General features: G+C 56.1%; 3 protein-coding genes, 1 long non-coding RNA gene and 5 other non-coding genes across 25 annotated transcripts; 8 read left to right on the forward strand and 1 right to left on the reverse strand.

The window, feature by feature from the left end:
• Window positions 1-195: 195 nt before the first annotated feature.
• On the forward strand, window positions 196-5,766 carry Flt3lg (fms related receptor tyrosine kinase 3 ligand). Of its 14 annotated transcripts, none has more exons than XM_004866924.3 (9): window positions 196-298; window positions 588-654; window positions 1,168-1,287; window positions 1,476-1,601; window positions 1,742-1,885; window positions 2,206-2,344; window positions 3,250-3,443; window positions 3,521-3,589; window positions 5,395-5,615. In XM_004866924.3, the coding sequence occupies exons 2-8, from the start codon at window positions 622-624 to the stop codon at window positions 3,566-3,568; spliced, it is 804 nt and encodes a 267-aa protein (XP_004866981.1). In that variant the 5' UTR covers window positions 196-298; window positions 588-621; the 3' UTR covers window positions 3,569-3,589; window positions 5,395-5,615. The 14 variants fall into 14 exon arrangements, with proteins under 14 accessions (XP_004866981.1, XP_087056848.1, XP_087056850.1 ...); XM_087200722.1 differs by having other exon boundaries at window positions 1,476-1,529; XM_087200724.1 differs by having other exon boundaries at window positions 1,476-1,529; window positions 2,260-2,344.
• A 1,265-nt stretch (window positions 5,767-7,031) lies between these two features.
• On the forward strand, window positions 7,032-10,683 carry Rpl13a (ribosomal protein L13a). 4 transcript variants are annotated; one of them, XM_004866919.4, is made up of 8 exons: window positions 7,032-7,138; window positions 8,739-8,811; window positions 9,095-9,160; window positions 9,313-9,414; window positions 9,605-9,690; window positions 9,865-9,924; window positions 10,332-10,454; window positions 10,571-10,683. In XM_004866919.4, the coding sequence occupies exons 1-8, from the start codon at window positions 7,124-7,126 to the stop codon at window positions 10,655-10,657; spliced, it is 612 nt and encodes a 203-aa protein (XP_004866976.1). In that variant the 5' UTR covers window positions 7,032-7,123; the 3' UTR covers window positions 10,658-10,683. The 4 variants fall into 4 exon arrangements, with proteins under 4 accessions (XP_004866976.1, XP_087056852.1, XP_087056851.1 ...); XM_087200726.1 differs by having other exon boundaries at window positions 7,102-8,439; XM_087200725.1 differs by lacking the exon at window positions 7,032-7,138 and adding an exon at window positions 8,417-8,439 and having other exon boundaries at window positions 9,291-9,414.
• On the forward strand, window positions 8,854-8,937 carry LOC147821377 (small nucleolar RNA Z195/SNORD33/SNORD32 family). Its single transcript, XR_015447238.1, has one exon. It is a non-coding gene; the product is annotated as a small nucleolar RNA Z195/SNORD33/SNORD32 family (small nucleolar RNA).
• LOC147821378 (small nucleolar RNA Z195/SNORD33/SNORD32 family) lies at window positions 9,448-9,532 on the forward strand. Its single transcript, XR_015447237.1, has one exon. It is a non-coding gene; the product is annotated as a small nucleolar RNA Z195/SNORD33/SNORD32 family (small nucleolar RNA).
• LOC147821379 (small nucleolar RNA SNORD34) lies at window positions 9,731-9,801 on the forward strand. Its single transcript, XR_015447227.1, has one exon. It is a non-coding gene; the product is annotated as a small nucleolar RNA SNORD34 (small nucleolar RNA).
• On the forward strand, window positions 9,982-10,066 carry LOC147821380 (small nucleolar RNA SNORD35). Its single transcript, XR_015447229.1, has one exon. It is a non-coding gene; the product is annotated as a small nucleolar RNA SNORD35 (small nucleolar RNA).
• A 1,306-nt stretch (window positions 10,684-11,989) lies between the features above and the next one.
• On the reverse strand, window positions 11,990-13,737 carry LOC147821381 (uncharacterized). Its single transcript, XR_015447184.1, has 2 exons — window positions 13,599-13,737; window positions 11,990-12,178 (listed from the first exon to the last, which is right to left on the reverse strand). It is a non-coding gene; the product is annotated as an uncharacterized LOC147821381 (long non-coding RNA).
• Window positions 12,816-14,823, forward strand: Rps11 (ribosomal protein S11). Its single transcript, XM_004866922.3, has 5 exons — window positions 12,816-13,053; window positions 13,638-13,769; window positions 13,967-14,042; window positions 14,279-14,408; window positions 14,647-14,823. The coding sequence occupies exons 1-5, from the start codon at window positions 13,039-13,041 to the stop codon at window positions 14,768-14,770; spliced, it is 477 nt and encodes a 158-aa protein (XP_004866979.1). The 5' UTR covers window positions 12,816-13,038; the 3' UTR covers window positions 14,771-14,823.
• Window positions 14,094-14,181, forward strand: LOC147821382 (small nucleolar RNA SNORD35). Its single transcript, XR_015447228.1, has one exon. It is a non-coding gene; the product is annotated as a small nucleolar RNA SNORD35 (small nucleolar RNA).
• Window positions 14,824-16,745: the final 1,922 nt, after the last annotated feature.

Genomic DNA, 16,745 nt, shown 5'->3' on the forward strand with positions numbered 1-16,745 from the left:
CCGACCGACCTGTTGGGGACTGGACGGCCAGCGGGCAGCGAAGGGCAGAGCGACGCCCGGGCGCCCTCGCCGGGGGGCGGCCACGCTCCGGGCCCCACGCGTCTGGCGACCCCGCTCGCAACCTCGGCGCGCGCCGTCCAGGCCGAGACCCGCGAGGCGCCGCTCTCCCCGCGAGGGGGCGCCCTCCGCCACTGCCCGATTTCACCCCAGCTCGCCGTCTCCCCCCAAATTCCCTTTCGCTTTCGGTCCCTGGCTGTCACCCAGCTCGGCCCTTCCACACCCAGCTGGGGAGAGCCTGGTGCGTGAGGGAAATGGGACTCCGGGTGCCCGAAGGGCGGCGCCGGGGTCGCCGCTCCCGGGCCGGGGTGCAGGGGCTGGGGGCCGGGAGCCGCCTGGGGCGGACGCCGGTTCTTGGAAGGGGAGATGAGCTTTCGCCGTAACTGGGGCTCACGCAGGAAGCCGGGGGCTGCGGGGGGCGGAAACCCAGCCACATCAAGGGCGCGCGGCAGGGGCGGGGAGGCCAGAGGGAGGGCGGGGAGGGGGCCGCAGGGCGCCTGTCCGAGAGCAGCTCTTCCGTCCCCTCCAAGACCCGGCCACAGGCATGAGGGGCCCCGGGCCGCGATGACAGTGCTGGCGCCAGCCTGGAGACCATCGGTGTGTACACCTGGGGGACCGGAGGGGGCGCGACTTCAGGTTGGGCGGGGCTGAGAGCGGAGGTGGGAGGGGAGCCAGGTGAGGGAGGTGGACCGAGGTGGACAGAGGTGGGCAGGTGGACAATGGAGAAAGCAGGCAGAAGTTGGGTGCAGCCGGGCGTGGTGGCGCACACCTGTGATCCCAGTACTCTGGGAGGCTGAAGCAGGAGGGTTGCCTTGAATTCGAGGCCAGCCTGGGCTACATAGTGAGTTCAAAGCCAGCCTGAACTACACAGGGAGACCCTGACCCCAAAACAAAACAAACAGAAGTCTGGTGCAGACAGTAGTGGGGGACATGCGGTAGGGAGAGGAGAGCTGGGGCAGGGCCAGATGAAGCAGGAGAGTTGGAGCAGAGACAGAGGCCTGAGGAGACAGAAGGACTGAGACTCCCAGCCCTATGGGGAGAGCAGGGCCTGGGAGACGCACCATGGGGGGCCAGGTGGGGAGCGGGATGCTAACGGCCGGGTCCCCACAGTGCCCCCTGCTGCTGCTCCTACTGCTCCTGCTGCTGAGCCCCCGCTTGCACGGGACCTCCAGCTGCTCTTTCTCCCACAACCCCATCTCCTCCGACTTCAAAATCAAATTCAGCACACTGGTGAGCAGCCCTGCCCCGCCTGCTCCTGCCACCCCAGTGAGGCCAGGGTTTGGGGATTGGTGCTGAGTCTTCTGTCACCTCTCCCAGGACCTCCCCACCCCTCTCTCAGTCTCTGCCTCCATTTCTGAGACTCCATAGTTCTGGTTACCTCAGTTCTGAGCCAGGCCTGACCCTGCTTTCGCCTGCAGTCTGACTACCTGCTCAAGGATTATCCAGTCACTGTGGCCGCCAACCTGCAGGACGTGAGTCACACATGGGCAGGGCCTGGGATGGAGGTGGGAAGCGGACTGCAGAGACAGCACCTGCGGGACCAGGCTAGTGGGGACAGTCACCACTGCCCACCTGGGATCTGGGTCCAGCCTCCTCCCTCAGAGCCGGGGGTCCAGGCCCAGCCTCCTCCCTCAGACCCAGAGCCTCTCCTCTCCCCCTAACTGGGGCCCGGCTCTCTCCCCAGGAGCAGTTCTGTGCGAAGCTCTGGCACCTGGTCCTGGCCCAGCGCTGGATGGAGCGGCTCAAGACGGTGGCTGGGTTAAAGATTCGAGAGCTCCTGGAGACTGTCGACACGGAGATTCACTTTGTCACCTCATGTGCCTTCCAGGTCAGTCTTGAACTTAGGGACCAGTGAGGGGATGCTGTCCCTGGCTTGGTAGAGAAGCTCTCCTGGGTCTCCCCGGTGTCCTTTAGGTTCCCAAGGGAGGCAGAGCTGGAACCCCACTCGCTGAAGTCCCTGGGTACACTGTTGCTGGGGGACAACACATCTCCAGGCTCGGAAGAGGGTGAAGGGTCTGGGCCCCCTCCTGGGGCAAAAATTCCTTGGGCCCCGAGGAAGGGCACTGCTCAGGGCTTCTCTGCACCACCACCAGGGAGCAGGGGCCTGCCCTCAGGTGACATGGTGATGACCTCTCCCCCTGCCCTCAGCCCCTCCCCAGCTGCCTCCGCTTCGTCCAGACCAACATCTCCCACCTCCTGCAGGACACTGTGGCTCAGCTGGAGGCCATGAAGCCCTGGATCACCCACAGGAACTTCTCTCAGTGCCTGGAGCTCCGGTGCCAGCCCGGTAACAGCCCCAGCCTCCTGCCAGCCACCTGCCCGGTCCCCTCAGCCCCCAACTCCCTCCTCCTTGTGTCTCACTCTGAGACCGAGGCTCGCTAAGTTTCTCAGGCTGGGTTTGAATTTGTGATCCTCCTGCCTCAGCCTCCTGGAATGCTGGGATTACGTGTGTGTGCCACCACGCCTGGCTCTACAGTACATTTTAAGCAAACTTGCCACAGGTCAGGAATTCCACAGCCACATGGGACAAATGGCTGCTATTCTGGATGGCCCGGTACTATAGCATCAAAATGAAGTAATTTTATTGGAATATGATGAAAGACAATGTCTGTGAAAACTCAACTTTTTGGGTTTATGAAAGCTTTTTTTTGTGACCAAGGTAATGGAATTAATCTTGTAAATGAACCGAGTGGTAGGAAATGAGTAGATATTTTGTTTGGGAGGATCAGTTATATCTGAATATAAATATATGTATATATTCTAGGTAGAAATTCTACATAGAATATTGTAGTTAGAATATGGAAATATTCTATCACCGTTGTCATGGTTTTTCATGTTGTTTGTTTTGAGACAGGGTCTCACTATGTAGTGCAGGCTGAGCTTGTACTCACTATGTAGCCCAGGCTGGCCTCAAACTCACAGAGATCCTCCTGCCTAAGCCTCCCAAGTGCTGGGACGACAGCCGTGCACTACCACACCGGGGCTTCTTGTCCTTTTTTTTTTTTTTGGTCCCGGGATCGAACTCGGGTCCTTGCGCTTGCGCAGCAGGCGGCGAAACCACGGAGCTAAATCCCTGGCCCCTCTTGTCCTTCTCTTACTGGGGATGAAGAACCTGAGGCCTGGAGAGGCTGCCCTCCCCTCCCAGTCACACAGCCAGTGCCAGGCAGCCCCTCCTCTCCTCTCTCTCCACAGACCCCTCCACTCCATTGCCCCCAAGGAGTCCCGGGGCTTTGGAGGCAACAGAGCTGCCCACCCCGCCATCCCACTCCCTGCTCCTGCTGTTGCTGCTGCTGCTGCCCGCCGCCCTCCTGCTGCTGCTCGCCTCCGTCTGGTGTTGGCAGCGGAGGCCGCGATCAAGGTGCAGGGCGCCAGGCCCCCAGGAGCCGGTGAGCCCGCGGGGTGGGGGCGGGGAGGGGCTGGAGCTGGAGGCCCCGCCCCTGGCCTGACCCCGCGGGGGCCGCAGGTGCCCCCTCCCTGCAGCCCCCAGGACGTCCCGCTCCTGCAGAGCTGAGCTGCCCAGCACCTGGTCCTGGTGAGTCCTCTGGGCGCTTCAGCCTCGGCTGGGCTGGGGAGGTAGGGAGGAGGGAGGTCGGTGAGCAGTGGAGGGGCAGAAAGACACCGCAGGACTAGAACAAGGTCCTGCCGTGGTGCTGCACGCCTGCGACACTCGCACTCGGGAAGCTGAGGCAGGAGGATCACAAGCCCAGCCTGGGCCATTTAGTGACTTGGAGAGGGACCCTGCCTTCAAATAAAAGGGTCTGGGAATGTAACTGAGTGGAAAGGCCCTCTGTCCCCAGTGCCTGGAGAAAAAAATAAAACAGAACAAATGAAGGGGGCGGCTTTGCTCAGGCCTCAGCTGCCCAAGCTCAGGGAGCCCCAAAGTCAGCCAGCGCTGGAGAGCAAGGAGCGTGGGGGTCCTGGAAGAAGGAGCAGCTGGAAACTGGGAGGGGTGAGGACAGGAGACCCTGTGGGTCCCTAGGTCCAGCGGCTTTAACAGGAACAGGTCTCCCTGGTCACTGGCACAGGGCACACCTGGGGACACAGTCTGGTGCTGCAGCTCTCCACGGATGATCACTCCATTGAAAAGTGGCGCATTGGGGCCTGGGATTTAGCTCAGCAGTGCTGCGCCTGCCTTGCAAGCACAAGGTTCTGAGTTCAATCCCCAATACTGGAAAAAAAAGTGGCTCCATCATCATCCCTGCTCCACATACGGAAGCCGAGGGATAGAAAGGCGAATCATTTACACAAGCCACACAGCTTGTAAGGGACCACCAATATTTAACACCAGGCTGTTTTGTTTTGTTTTGCTTTTTTTATTATGAGGGCCTCACATGTGCCAGGCAAGTGTTCTGCCACTGAGCTACTTCCCCAGCCCCAAATGGCACTCTCCCGCCCAAGACAGGCCTTCATTGTTTCAGGGTGGGCTGGAACTTGCTGAGATCCTCCTGCCTTGGCCTCCTGAGTGCTGAGATTATAGGCATGTGCCACCACATTCCACTTCAAATAACACTTTTTTGTTTTGTTTTGTTTTTGAGATAGGTCTCACTATGTAGTCTAGGCTGACTTCAAACTCTTGCCTCAGCCTCCCAGGAAGAAAACATTTTTATCAGAAACACCAAATCTGTATTTTTTTTTTTTTGGTACCAGGGATCAAACTCAGGACCTTAAACTTGCAAGGCGGGCAACAGAACCACTGAACTGAAAAAAAAAAAAACGATCAACAACATTTTACGTATACAAGACAGTTACATTCATCATTGGGATCTTTTTTTTTTTTTTTTGGTACCGGGGATCGAACTTGGATCCTTGCGCTTGCGCAGCAGACGGCAAAACCACTGAGCTAAATCCCCGGCCCTATCATTGGGATCTTGTACCTTTACCAGTATTTTTTTTTTGGTACTGGAGATTGAACTCAGGACCTTGGGCTTGTGAGGCAGGCGGCAGAACCATTGAGCTAAATCCCTGGCTATATTATTATTTTTGAGAGAAGGTCTTGCTATGTGGTTCAGGCTGGCCTTGAACACATAGCGATCCTCCTGCCTCAGCCTCCCAAGTACATGCTGTGATTATAGGTGTGCACCATCACGCCAAGCAAAATTAGAATTAGGTGAAATTAAAAACTCAGCTCCTCAGTTACACTGGCCCCATTTCAGGGGCTCAGGAGTCACGGTGGCAGGGGCTTCCCTACTGGAGGGTGAACAGCTCGACGGTAGAGGTGACTGGACAGCCACCCTAGCAGTGAGCACTGGCTGCGCCAAGCTATGTGCTCTCCCTGTCCTCCCCTGCTGACCCGAGAACGACCCAGCGAGGTGGACACATTTGTCATCCTATTCACAGAGAAGGACGCTGAGGCCTGGGTAGCGGAGTCACCTGCCAGAGGACACCAGAGCACAGCGGAAGTTGGCTGCAGGCTGGTGCCTTGCTTGTCACTGCTGCCGCCCTGGCGCTCTTCCCAGGACGGAGGCAACGCCAGGACACAGCCCTGGCCCCACTCACCCCACACTGTACAAAGCCCTTGTCCTCAGAAACCTGTACATAAATCGTTCTTTTCTACCAGCTCTGGCCGGCCTGTCTGTGGAAGGGACAGGGCATGGACGGAGCCGTTTAGCCTTTGGTTTTTCAGTTAACGCAGTGTTTTCTTCAGTTCTTTCTTCTTTCTTTCCTTTCTTTTTCTTTCTTTCTTTTGTTTTTGTTTGAGACAGGGTCATGTGATACAGCCCAGACTGGCCTGGAACTTTGGATCCCCCTGTCTCAGCCTCTCAATCGTTGGGATTACAGGGCTGCACCACCAGGCCGGGCTTCAGTTCCTGTTTTCTGAGGACCTCTGGGGCCCAGGGCCAGCACTGGGCAATGCCAGAACCCAGATCTGAAGGAGAAACAGCCTGATTCCGCATAGGATCAGTTTTTTCCTTTGGTTTTCCTTTTTGTTGTTGTTTGTTTGAGATAGGGTTGCACTGTGCATGCAGTTCAGGCTGGCCTTGAACTCAGTATTTAACCCCGACTGGGCTCAAATTCAAGGCAATCATCCTGCCTCAGCCTCCCTCCTGAATGCTGGGATTACAGGCATGCTCCACCACATCCAGCAGGGATCTGGGCCTTTGAGAAAGAAGATACAGAGCTGGGGTCAAAGAGCCAAGGAATGGGCTGCCACGCCCTTATGGAGGCAGCATCGGGAGGCCTAGGAAGAGTCTCACCCAGGTTTGGAGATACCAGAGAGGGTCTGGAGGAAACGACTCCTGAGCCAAAGAGCACGGGCCTGAGAACAGCCAGATTTTAGAAGAGTGAGGGTGAAGGGCAGGGAGAGCATCCCAAGCAGGAGACAGAAGAATGCAGGCCAGGTGTGGTGGTCCACGCTTGTAATCTCGGCACTCGGGAGGCTGAGACAGGAGGATCGCAGTGAGTTTGTGGCCAGCCTGAACTACACAGCGAGATCTTGTCTCAAACAAAACCCACGAGTCTAGAAAGCGAGACCTTCCTTAGGGGAGCCTCAGCAGATGTCGCAGCCAGGCCTGCAGGAGTCGCTCCCGGATCCGTCCCCACACTTCACGAAGACTGCCTCCTCTGCCTGTTTCCTGGCTGAGGTCGGGGTTTGTCCAGGGCTCAATGACCCAGGGTATCTGAACCTCCAAGCCAAGACTGACGCGGGCCAGGCAGGTCGGCTCGCCCCCTGCGGGCCACCACGTATACTGCAACCTTCAGTAGATAGAGGGAGTTATGGCACTTTCCCTCACAAATGTGGCGGACAGACCAAGAGGAGTAGATTAGCGGCCCCTCAAAAATATGGCGTCCAAGGCTGGACGGCCCCGCCCCAGCAGAGCCGCCCCTTGACCCACATGATCCCTCGCCCCTCACAGCCATGGCTGCCAAGGTTCGCTCCTCGGATTGGACAGTTACGAATAAAGCCCGCCTTCTAGTGGGTGTCTCTACACGTGTGTGAAGCACTTTGGCCAATCAAAGGACAGAAGAGTATCCGTGCAGCCCGGGTTGCGTCACTTCCTCCGCCCCTGAAGCAAGGGATAAGAAACCCTGCGCCAACATTTCCTCCTTTCCCAGGCGGCTGCCGAAGATGGCGGAGGGGCAGGTTCGGGCTCTGTGCGGGTCGGAGCGGCGTGGGGTCTTGTGGGATCTGGGCGGGAGCGGAGTTGGGTCTTCTTTTCCCTCGTATGTGTGTTGTGAAGCTTATGGACGACACTAAAGCGAAATAGGAATGCTTGACGTGAGGGAAATATGTAACGTGGGCACAGGAGAAACCGTGGTGTCTGTGTTTAGGTCTAGGGCGGACTTAAATTGCTGCATCGTATTCCTTCCCGAGTTGAAAGGTAATAGTAGGAATGGCAGCACAGGAAGAATTAGTGGCTTTTACACCTGGATTTCGGTGTGTCGGGCCTGCAGTTCGGGTCACGGCAAGATGAGTTGTGTCTTACGTGACCCCAGCGATGGCGACAAAGCGAAAAAAGTGCGGCTGGCCTCGTGGCGCCGACAACTGCCCACAATGGACCCAGGAGCTTCAGCTTAATGTGGGAGCGCTGGTCAGGGTTCCCTACAGTGCCTGGTATTTTAATTTAAGAGCCGCTTCAGTGGGTCGAGGAAGCTGTCCCTGGGTGTGCGGGAATGGGTGGCCCTGGGGTTGGTGCATGCCTTGAAGGCCCGTTGCTCCTGGAAGAGGAGGGCTGTGAGACTTCAAACCAGCCCAAGGCCGCCGCGAAACAGGCTTAGCCTTAACCCACCTGTCTCTTGGCGTACACTGAGGGGGAGGGTGGCTCTGGAAAGGTTTTCCTTTGTTTCCTTGTGGGGTGGGGCCACAACATCGAGGCAGACCTAGGTGGGTGGCAGAACTACTAGCATGTGTTGCTGTCGTTTGCTTTCAGATAGTTGCGTATTTCAGGTGCCAGTCTTATTTTAGAGGTGATAAACTGGAACCATGGAGAGCAGATTTTTGGCTAAGGTCTTGTCAGAAGGTCTGGTTTCAGATTTTGTACCTTTCTGTGCTGCCCTCAATCATAAAGTCACCATGTTATATGTACTTACATTGTTACAGTATACATTCCCAAGTCACAGTGTGAACTTCTGTTTTGGGTGAGGCTGCTGAGGATCCCCTTCTGCAGTTTTCCCCAGCACCTAGAACCAGCCTGGGCTTTTGACTAATCTCCCTCACCTTATCCCACCCAAAGCTGTCTTCCTACTTAAGAAATTGTTAGGCGTGGTAGATGTGGTGAGGTTTATCTGTAGTCCAGCTACTGGGGAAACTGAGGCAGGAGGCACTTGACCCCAGGTGTGAGCTGGCTTGGGCAGCATGGCAAGATCCTATCTGAAGAAACCAAAACAAGATTCTGGTAAAAACATTTTTATACGTCAGAAGAAATCCTGTGATTTGTGATACAGGTAACTGGTTTTTGTAGCTGGATGATTGGGGACGGCATTTATACAGTTGGGTCAAATCCTATCACCCTTGCACTGTGCGAAATACATTCAGGATATACCTTTTCCCCTTTCAAGCACCTGAGCCATGAGTTACTGGTATCTTAGCTCACTAACACCGGGTCATTCTTTGCATTCTTGGTGCCAGTTGCCTTAGCTGTAAGTGATCTTTGAGTCTACCAGGAAGCACCTGGTGGAATGTGGCCCGGCTGGGGCCGGTCCAGCTGTCATTCTCTTAACGCCTCTCACCACGTCTCTCACAGGTCCTGGTGCTGGATGGCCGAGGCCATCTCCTGGGCCGTCTGGCGGCCATCGTGGCCAAGCAGGTTCTGCTGGGTAAGTTTTTTTTCCACTTCTCCCTGTCTTTAGTTCCTCCTGGAGGTCAGTGATGAGCAACAATCACCATCTTTCGTTTGAGTCTCACGACCCTGAGATCAACCCCATGCACCGCTCTGAGACCTGCCAGCTGGGGACACCAGCTCAGAAGTGATTTGGGATGAGTGCCAGCCACTGCTGTGTGACTTGAGCAGGAGACTGGCCTGTGGTCAGGGCTTCAGTGGTCCTTTGTGCACAGGGGACATCCCCCTGCTCCTCTCCAATACCTCTCTATTCCCACTAGGCCGGAAGGTGGTGGTTGTGCGCTGCGAGGGCATCAACATTTCTGGCAACTTCTACAGAAACAAGTGTAAGTTAGAGCCCGGGATGAGCCCTGGAAAGGGTCTCCTCATGGGTGCTGAGGCTTCTCATTCTGGAGGCAGGAACAGAGCCTGGGGCTCTGGTCACCTGGGGGCTGTCAGGTCTGACAGACCAGGCAGGCGTCCTGTGCTCTCCCCCCAGTAAAGTACCTGGCCTTCCTCCGCAAGCGGATGAACACCAACCCGTCCCGCGGCCCCTACCACTTCCGGGCCCCCAGCCGCATCTTCTGGCGGACCGTGCGAGGTGAGCTGGACGAGGGGTGGGGTGTCGGGGCTGTTGGCCAGTGATGAGGATGTCTCCCACTCTTGTTCGAGTTTCCCGACCATGAGAAGACTCCACATGCACTACCATCTGAGGCTGCCTGAGCCAGCCCTGGAGGGGAGGTGGGCATCCTGCGAGCCCATCTGAGCACCCTGCACCCCTCTGCCCCCAGGTATGCTGCCACACAAGACCAAACGAGGCCAGGCAGCCCTGGACCGCCTCAAGGTGTTCGATGGGATCCCGCCACCCTATGACAAGGTGAGCCTGCCCCTGCACCCCACCAGCACTTGTTCTTCTCTGGCGTCAGTGATGCTACACAATTACCTACATTGTTTGAGCCTTGTGAAAAGAAAACTGACTGAGACGCCTGCCCCAGCTGCCTCTGTCCCCTGTGTCCCCACCCCAGCCCTCTGAGTCCCTCTGTGTCCACAGAAAAAGCGGATGGTGGTTCCTGCTGCCCTCAAGGTGGTCCGCCTGAAGCCTACAAGGAAGGTGAGTTCCAGGTTACACTGGGTCTAGGGGTTGGGAGTGAGCTCAGGTCCCCAAACTGGCAGGTGATGGCTTTTTCTCACGATGGTCTGCGGATGCCTCTGGGCAGTGCCGATAATGCCAAAGGCTCAGCTGATGCCAGGTGGGGGATCTGAACACAGGGCAGGTGTGGCCTCTTCTAGGCTGGGCAGAGTTCTCCGGTTCCCTCCCATGATGGAATCTTCATTCTGCGGCCCCAGTTTAGGCTCTGGGTGTTGGGGGTTGTGTCCCCACATTTTCTTTGTGGCCCAGGCCCAGGGATTGAACCCAGGTCTGACATTGAGATGTCACAGAGTTGCCTCCTGTGAGTGCTGGGACTATAGGTATGTGCCACCGCACCCACACATCCTCAAGTCTCATTCTCTCTGCAGTTTGCCTACCTGGGCCGCCTGGCTCATGAGGTTGGCTGGAAGTATCAGGCGGTGACAGCCACCCTGGAGGAGAAAAGGAAGGAGAAGGCCAAGATCCACTACCGGAAGAAGAAACAGATTATGGTGAGGGCAGGGCTTCTCCAGGGTGCACTAGGCAGCTGGGGGTTTGACCCCCAGGGGACTCTTTAAGACCCAGCTGGGAAGCAGCCACTAACCACCAGCTGTCCTTGTCCCTACAGAGGCTACGGAAACAGGCTGAAAAGAACGTGGAAAAGAAAATCAGCAAGTTCACAGAGGTCCTCAAGACCCACGGACTCCTGGTCTGAGCCCAATAAAGACTGTTTATGCCTCATGCTTGGCCTGGCCTGCCCTTCCTCCATCACCACCCTGGGATGTGGGGGACCCAGGGGTGGCTGTCCAGGTGCCACAAGCAACCTGGGACCTAGAGAGCTGGGGAAAAAGAAGGTGCCGTAGTCTATCCCTGTGCAAGGTCGTTTCCTGAGCTTTAAGTCATGTCCAGATGGAATTTCTGACCTCCTTGTGGAGAGAGCTTTAGAAAAGTGATGATATACAAGCACCGTTACTCTGGTGCAGTGCTGAGACTGCTGGGATGGCACTGCCTTTCCCCTCTTCCCATGTGGCCAAATGCCATACTCTGCAGCTGTCAGGATGGGAGGGGTACCTGCTACCTTGGGCCAAAACTAGAGGTGCGCAGACTGGGAGGGTGTGCCAGTAAGGGACTTTGGCCCTGGCCCTTGCCCCTTCCCTCTTTGTCACCAGAAATGAATAAATTATTTTTAAAGAAACATGGCGTCCTTGCATGTGTGCTGTGGAGGCAGGCCCAGAGAACACTGGCCCTTCACAAGGGAAGGGGCTTAAACAGGCTGTCTTTCTATGAATAAGCTGAATCTGCTTTCAAAAAGGGTTTTGTGGGCATCATTCATGTGCCTTTTCCAGTGCAGCTTGGACATCTTAAACACGGCCTGGTGTGGCTGCTGTATTCCAGTTGGGTAAAGTTTCTCAAATCCTGCTGCAAAGTATGGGATTGCCACAATTTTTTTGTTTTTTGAGACTACTCAGTAATTAAGGCTGGCCTGGAGCTCACTTAAGTTTGAGTTTGACTGACCTCAAACTTGTGATCCTCCTGCCTCCAGCCTCCCAAGTGCTGGGACTACAGGCGTGTGCCACCAAGCCTGGTGTGAGATTGCTACGGTTTTAAATGGGTCCCCACTACCTGGCTCCAGGGCTCCTGGGGACTTTGCAGTTGATCAGATAATAGAATGGAGGGTGTTAATTGAATTTCACCTATAGACATGTTGGGTTTGCCACAGTGATTCCCCCACTAAGTCACCTAGGGAATGTTGGGTAGGGGGTTTCTTCACTCTTGGGTCAGGCCCCATGCGGCTGACCCTGGCCGTATTTCACTGATAAGGTGTAGGGATTTTGTCTGCCAGGATTCCACACTTAAGTATTTTGGCCTCAATATAAACAACAGTGCAGAGTGCGGAGCATTTTGCTACAGTTCACAGGGCAACTGTCACTTAAGTAACCCAAAGAGCAGATGACACATCCCAGGTGTGTTCAGTAAATGAATAGTTTCTCTGCCACAGCCGGACAGCTCAGGGGAGCTGCCCGAATTTAAAATAGAAAGCTACATATTAAACAGTACAATTTAATACTTCCAAAAGCAAGATCCATTTAAAAACGAGGCAAGGGCCGGGGAAGTTAGCTCAAGTGGTTCCGCTGCCTGCCTCGCAGGTGCAAGGTTCCGAGTTCGATCCCAGGTACCAAAAAACACGAGGCATAGGTTTGAACCGGAGACCAGCGTGGGGCAACTAAGCAAGACCCTGTTTCAAAAGAAAAAAGCTGAGGTGAGGATGTAGCCCAGTGTGAGGGCCCTGGATTCAATCCCCAGCACTGCAAGAGTAATTACAAATCTGTGTTGTTCAACATTTAGCCAAGTGGGCCTATTTAAATTCAAAGCTAATAAAATTAAAACTAAAACTTAAGGTCCTCAGTCGCAAAAGCCACATTTCAAGTGCCAACGGCCAGCGTGTTGGGCAGCAGAGGTACACAGAATTTCCATCCTTGCGAAAAGTAAGCGCCTTTGTATGCAGAAAAACAGCATTGGAATCCCGCCGCTCCTCGTCACAGTCTGGAGCGAAATGGGACAGGGGAAGAGCAATTTTCATCAAGCTTCTGAAATCTCGGGGGCAGACCCCGCCCCTCACAACAATGGCAGCACTGTAGTGCTCCGAAGACCCTTGTGCCTGTCCCACAGGAAGATGGCCGCCGCCACCGCCTCGGGTTCGAAGACAACCTACAACACCACGCGGTCTCCAAATCCCACGTGAACGAACGCCCCGCAGAAATATGGAGAACTCCCTACAACTCTCGCGATAACATAAACCACGCCTCTCATCCTAACCTAGTGCTCCCGGGAGGTAAAGGTAGATCAAAATCTCGCGTGACAGTGTGCACGGCTTCCCGCTTCTCAGTCCTTCACCATTATGGCTGCGTCCTAGCAGTCCCCCAACGCGTGGTTGGTTAGTGCCACCTGTAGATCAAAGTCACGCCCAAAGAACCTCCCACAGCCTGGCCCGTCCCCCCGTCCGCCTCCTTTCGTCACTTCCTGTCTAGCCCCTGCGCAGTCGATAAGGAAATCTGCACGCCAGTGTCGCTCTCTTTTTTTCAGCCGGCTGGGAAGATGGCGGACATTCAGGTGGGTCCTCAGAGCTGTGGCTCAGGGTCCGAGGCCCGCCACCAGCTTCCTGGGAGCGTCCGGGAGGGCAGGACACTGCGCCCCGTTTGGAATTCATCCTGGGCGTCTCCGATCTGCTAGGGGGTAACCAGGCAGCAGCAGCGTGCATTTGCGTTAGCGTAGATTAGCGCTTTCTGTACCCTGGGAGCTCATGCGTTAATGAAAGTTCAAGCCTTTTGGGACGCTCTAATATTTAAATTTAATTTAAATCTTAAAATTTAAGGGTTAGTAGGTAATGTCTTGGTTCTATAGCCTCACGGTTTAATTCTGTGGGTGATTCCTAAAGGATGAATTTAGGTACCAGGAAGATGTGTTGGAGCGTACGAATTGAACAATCCTGGGTTAGATTTAGGGCCATCTGCGGATTACACGTAAATTTGGAGTGGTTGTGTGGTACAGATTGCTTCTGGGGCGCTGGGCCTGTAGGGGTGGTGTCTGGGGATTCAATGCTCTAGAGGGTGGACCTAGAGCCCTCGAGGAAGGACACTACTAGACCAGGTATTGACCTGTTCCAAGCTCACCATCTTCCTTCTCCATCCATGTAGACAGAGCGTGCCTACCAGAAGCAGCCGACTATCTTCCAAAACAAGAAGAGGGTCCTGCTGGGAGAAACTGGCAAGGAGAAGCTCCCTCGGTACTACAAGAACATCGGCCTGGGCTTCAAGACCCCCAAAGAGGTGAGGAAGGGACCTCAGAAGAAAAAGAGGCTGTCCTGTGGCTGCCCGAGTGGGAATAGAGTTGCCTTGGTCACATCTTGAGTGGCTGCCCCTGGGGCTGCTGGGAATTGTAGTTTCTATCCCTCGGGCCACGCCCCCAGTTCTGTTCTCAAACGGCTTGCCCATGGCTCACTCCACTGCTTTTTTTCTTCGGACAGGCCATCGAGGGCACGTATATTGACAAGAAATGCCCCTTCACTGGTAATGTCTCTATCCGAGGCCGGATCCTGTCTGGTGAGTGAAGGGCTCTGGAAACCTGAACTACTGGAAGAGGTCTCAGGCACTGGCAGATGATGTCTTTCCTCACGATGGTCTTCAGAAGCCTGCCATGGGCACTGCCGAGAAAGCCAGTTGGCATTGCTGATGCTGGAAACAGTTCGGGGACCTCTGCTTGGGTGCTTCTAATTCCCAACATGCCCCAGACTACCTGTGATCCATGATCTTATTGTGTGTCGTCCCCCCCCCACCAGGCGTGGTGACCAAGATGAAGATGCAGAGGACCATTGTCATCCGCCGCGACTATCTCCACTACATCCGCAAATACAATCGCTTCGAGAAGCGCCACAAGAACATGTCTGTGCACCTGTCCCCCTGCTTCAGGTGAGTCTGGGGCAGTCGGCTGGGTGATGCTGTTGACAAGCCTGGAAAATCCCAGCGTTTTTGTAGCTTTTTGTGTTGCTCAGCATAGTGTGAACAGGCACAAGTCTGGGATTGGGTTTATTATTGCTTGGGAACAGGGTGGGCAGCTGAATGGGCAGAGAGGATGGGGGGGGGCTGCCCTGGGCCAGGGCCGAAGGTGACCCCTCCTGAGGGTCTGCTCTGCCCCTGCCTCCCTCAGGGATGTCCAGATCGGCGACATTGTCACGGTGGGCGAGTGCAGGCCGCTGAGCAAGACAGTGCGCTTCAACGTGCTCAAGGTCACCAAGGCCGCGGGCACCAAGAAGCAGTTCCAAAAGTTCTGATGTCACCTGGCCACACCCCCCACCCCAAGGGAATAAAGTTATTTTGGCTCTTACCATGGACCAGGCTTGGATCTGTCATAGTGGGGCTCTGGTGTGTGGATGAGGTGGCCTGGCTGTCCCGCCGGCTGCCTCCCACCTCCTTTTTTGGCCCTTGTCACTTTGCCTGATGTCTGAGTGGATGAGCCTGGCTCCTTCCTGCTGCCTGTGCCCCCACACCCCGGCTCTGGGGAGGAAGTGAGTGAGGAGGGTGGAGCTGCCCTGTGCTGCAGCTTTAGTAGGAGGGTCCCCTGCTTCTGGGCTTTGCCTGAGCCTCCTGCCTCCCCTGCAGCTGTGGGGGGCAGTTGCTGAGCAAACACCTGGGAACAAGCAGGTCCTACCACCACCCCCTGGAGCCCAGTGAGTGATGGGTCCCAGGCCTCAGGCTCAGGAAGAAATGCACTAGCACTGCACTGGCTACCTCCAGACATAAGGGGTTGGGGGTTTTGTTTGCTGTACTGGAGATTAATCCAGGGCTGAGCATGCTAGGCCAGTGCTCTACCACTGAGCACATGCCAGCCCTAGGGGACAGGCCTCCAGGACAAGTGGCCTGGAAGAGACCCACCAAAGGGCCAGGGATTTAGCTCAGTGGTTCCACTGCCGCCTGCCTTGCAAGCGCAAGGACCCAAGTGCAATGCCTGGTACCAGAAAAAAGACCCAACAAGGAGATCCCAGTATGCACACAGACGCACACACACCATTGAACTCAGCACCAGGAAACGTCCCAGTCCCTCCCGTCTACCCACCCCCTTTTTGAGATAGGATCTTGCTAAGCTGCTCATCCTGGGCTTGAACTCATGATCCTCCTGCTTCAGCCTCCCACAGTGCTGGGATTACGGGTTTGCACCACCTCGCCCACCTTGGAGCCTAGCTCTTGAGGAAGCAGGGTACTCAGTAGACCCAAGGTGGGAACACGGTCAGGATGGCAGTGAGAGCTGGGACGACTCTGAGAGCATCTACTGCAGGGCCGCGGATTTAGCTCAGTGGTTCTGGCGCCTGCCTTGCAAGCACAAGGTCCCGAGTTTGATCCCCAGTACCAAAAAAAAAAACCATCCACTGTAGAAGAGGAGGGTCAGAGGGGACTGCAGAAGCTTTGAGTGGAGGGGTGGACCCACTGCACCCCACAGCATATCACTCAAACATTCAGAAAATACAGTATAATCCCATTATGGGGAGGCTGAGTCAGGAAAATCGCCGAAAGCACTGTAGCGAGGCCTTATCTCACAAGAAAGAAGAAAGGACTTGCACCTGACGGGAATCCAGGCCGTCCCGGGCAGAGGGCAACGAGATGCTGGGGTCCCCCGGTGCCTTCGCCTCGGTCCGCAGTGCCGGGGTCCCCAAGTCCCTGCCCCCCAGGCCTGTACCAGCGTCTGAGGGGCAGCACTGGTACGAGGGTTGGGAGACAGGGCCTTGAGGAGAGGAGCAGCCACCAGGAATGCGCACCTCGCCGCCGGCACTGCCTTTTACCCGGCAGAGGGCGGGGGCTGCTGCAGAGGAAGTGGCCCACACCGGGCGGGCAGGAAGGGCGGGGGGGGGGGCACACCCGGTGGGGCCTGCCCTGTTCTCCTGGTCGAGACGGGGGTGGGGGGGTAGGAGGTGCAATCCGGGACACTGGGGTCACGGCCCGGGAGGGGGCGCCGGGAGGTGCGGGCCTCAAGCCGCAGGTGCTTCCGCGCAGGGTGGGGTGATGTTTACAACAGCTCTGCTCCCGGTTTCCTCCGGAGACACTGACACTGGGGTGTCTCCTTCGCTGCCCATCACCTCGGTTCCCAGGCACACGCTCACTTCGGGTGCTGCCTGGCGGGGGATGCAGCAGAACAAGGAGGAAGCCCTGAAGACCCTGGGGCCCCTCCACCCTCCACCCACTCTGCCTGGCTCCAGCCCCCACTCTCCTACTCCCTTGGCCCATGCTCAACTAGCTTCCTTCCTTTTCCATGAT

This window comes from Heterocephalus glaber, unplaced genomic scaffold, assembly GCF_053883595.1.
Source record: "Heterocephalus glaber isolate CG9 unplaced genomic scaffold, H.glaber_assembly_v1.0 deba00001744, whole genome shotgun sequence".
Taxonomy (NCBI): domain Eukaryota; kingdom Metazoa; phylum Chordata; class Mammalia; order Rodentia; family Bathyergidae; genus Heterocephalus; species Heterocephalus glaber.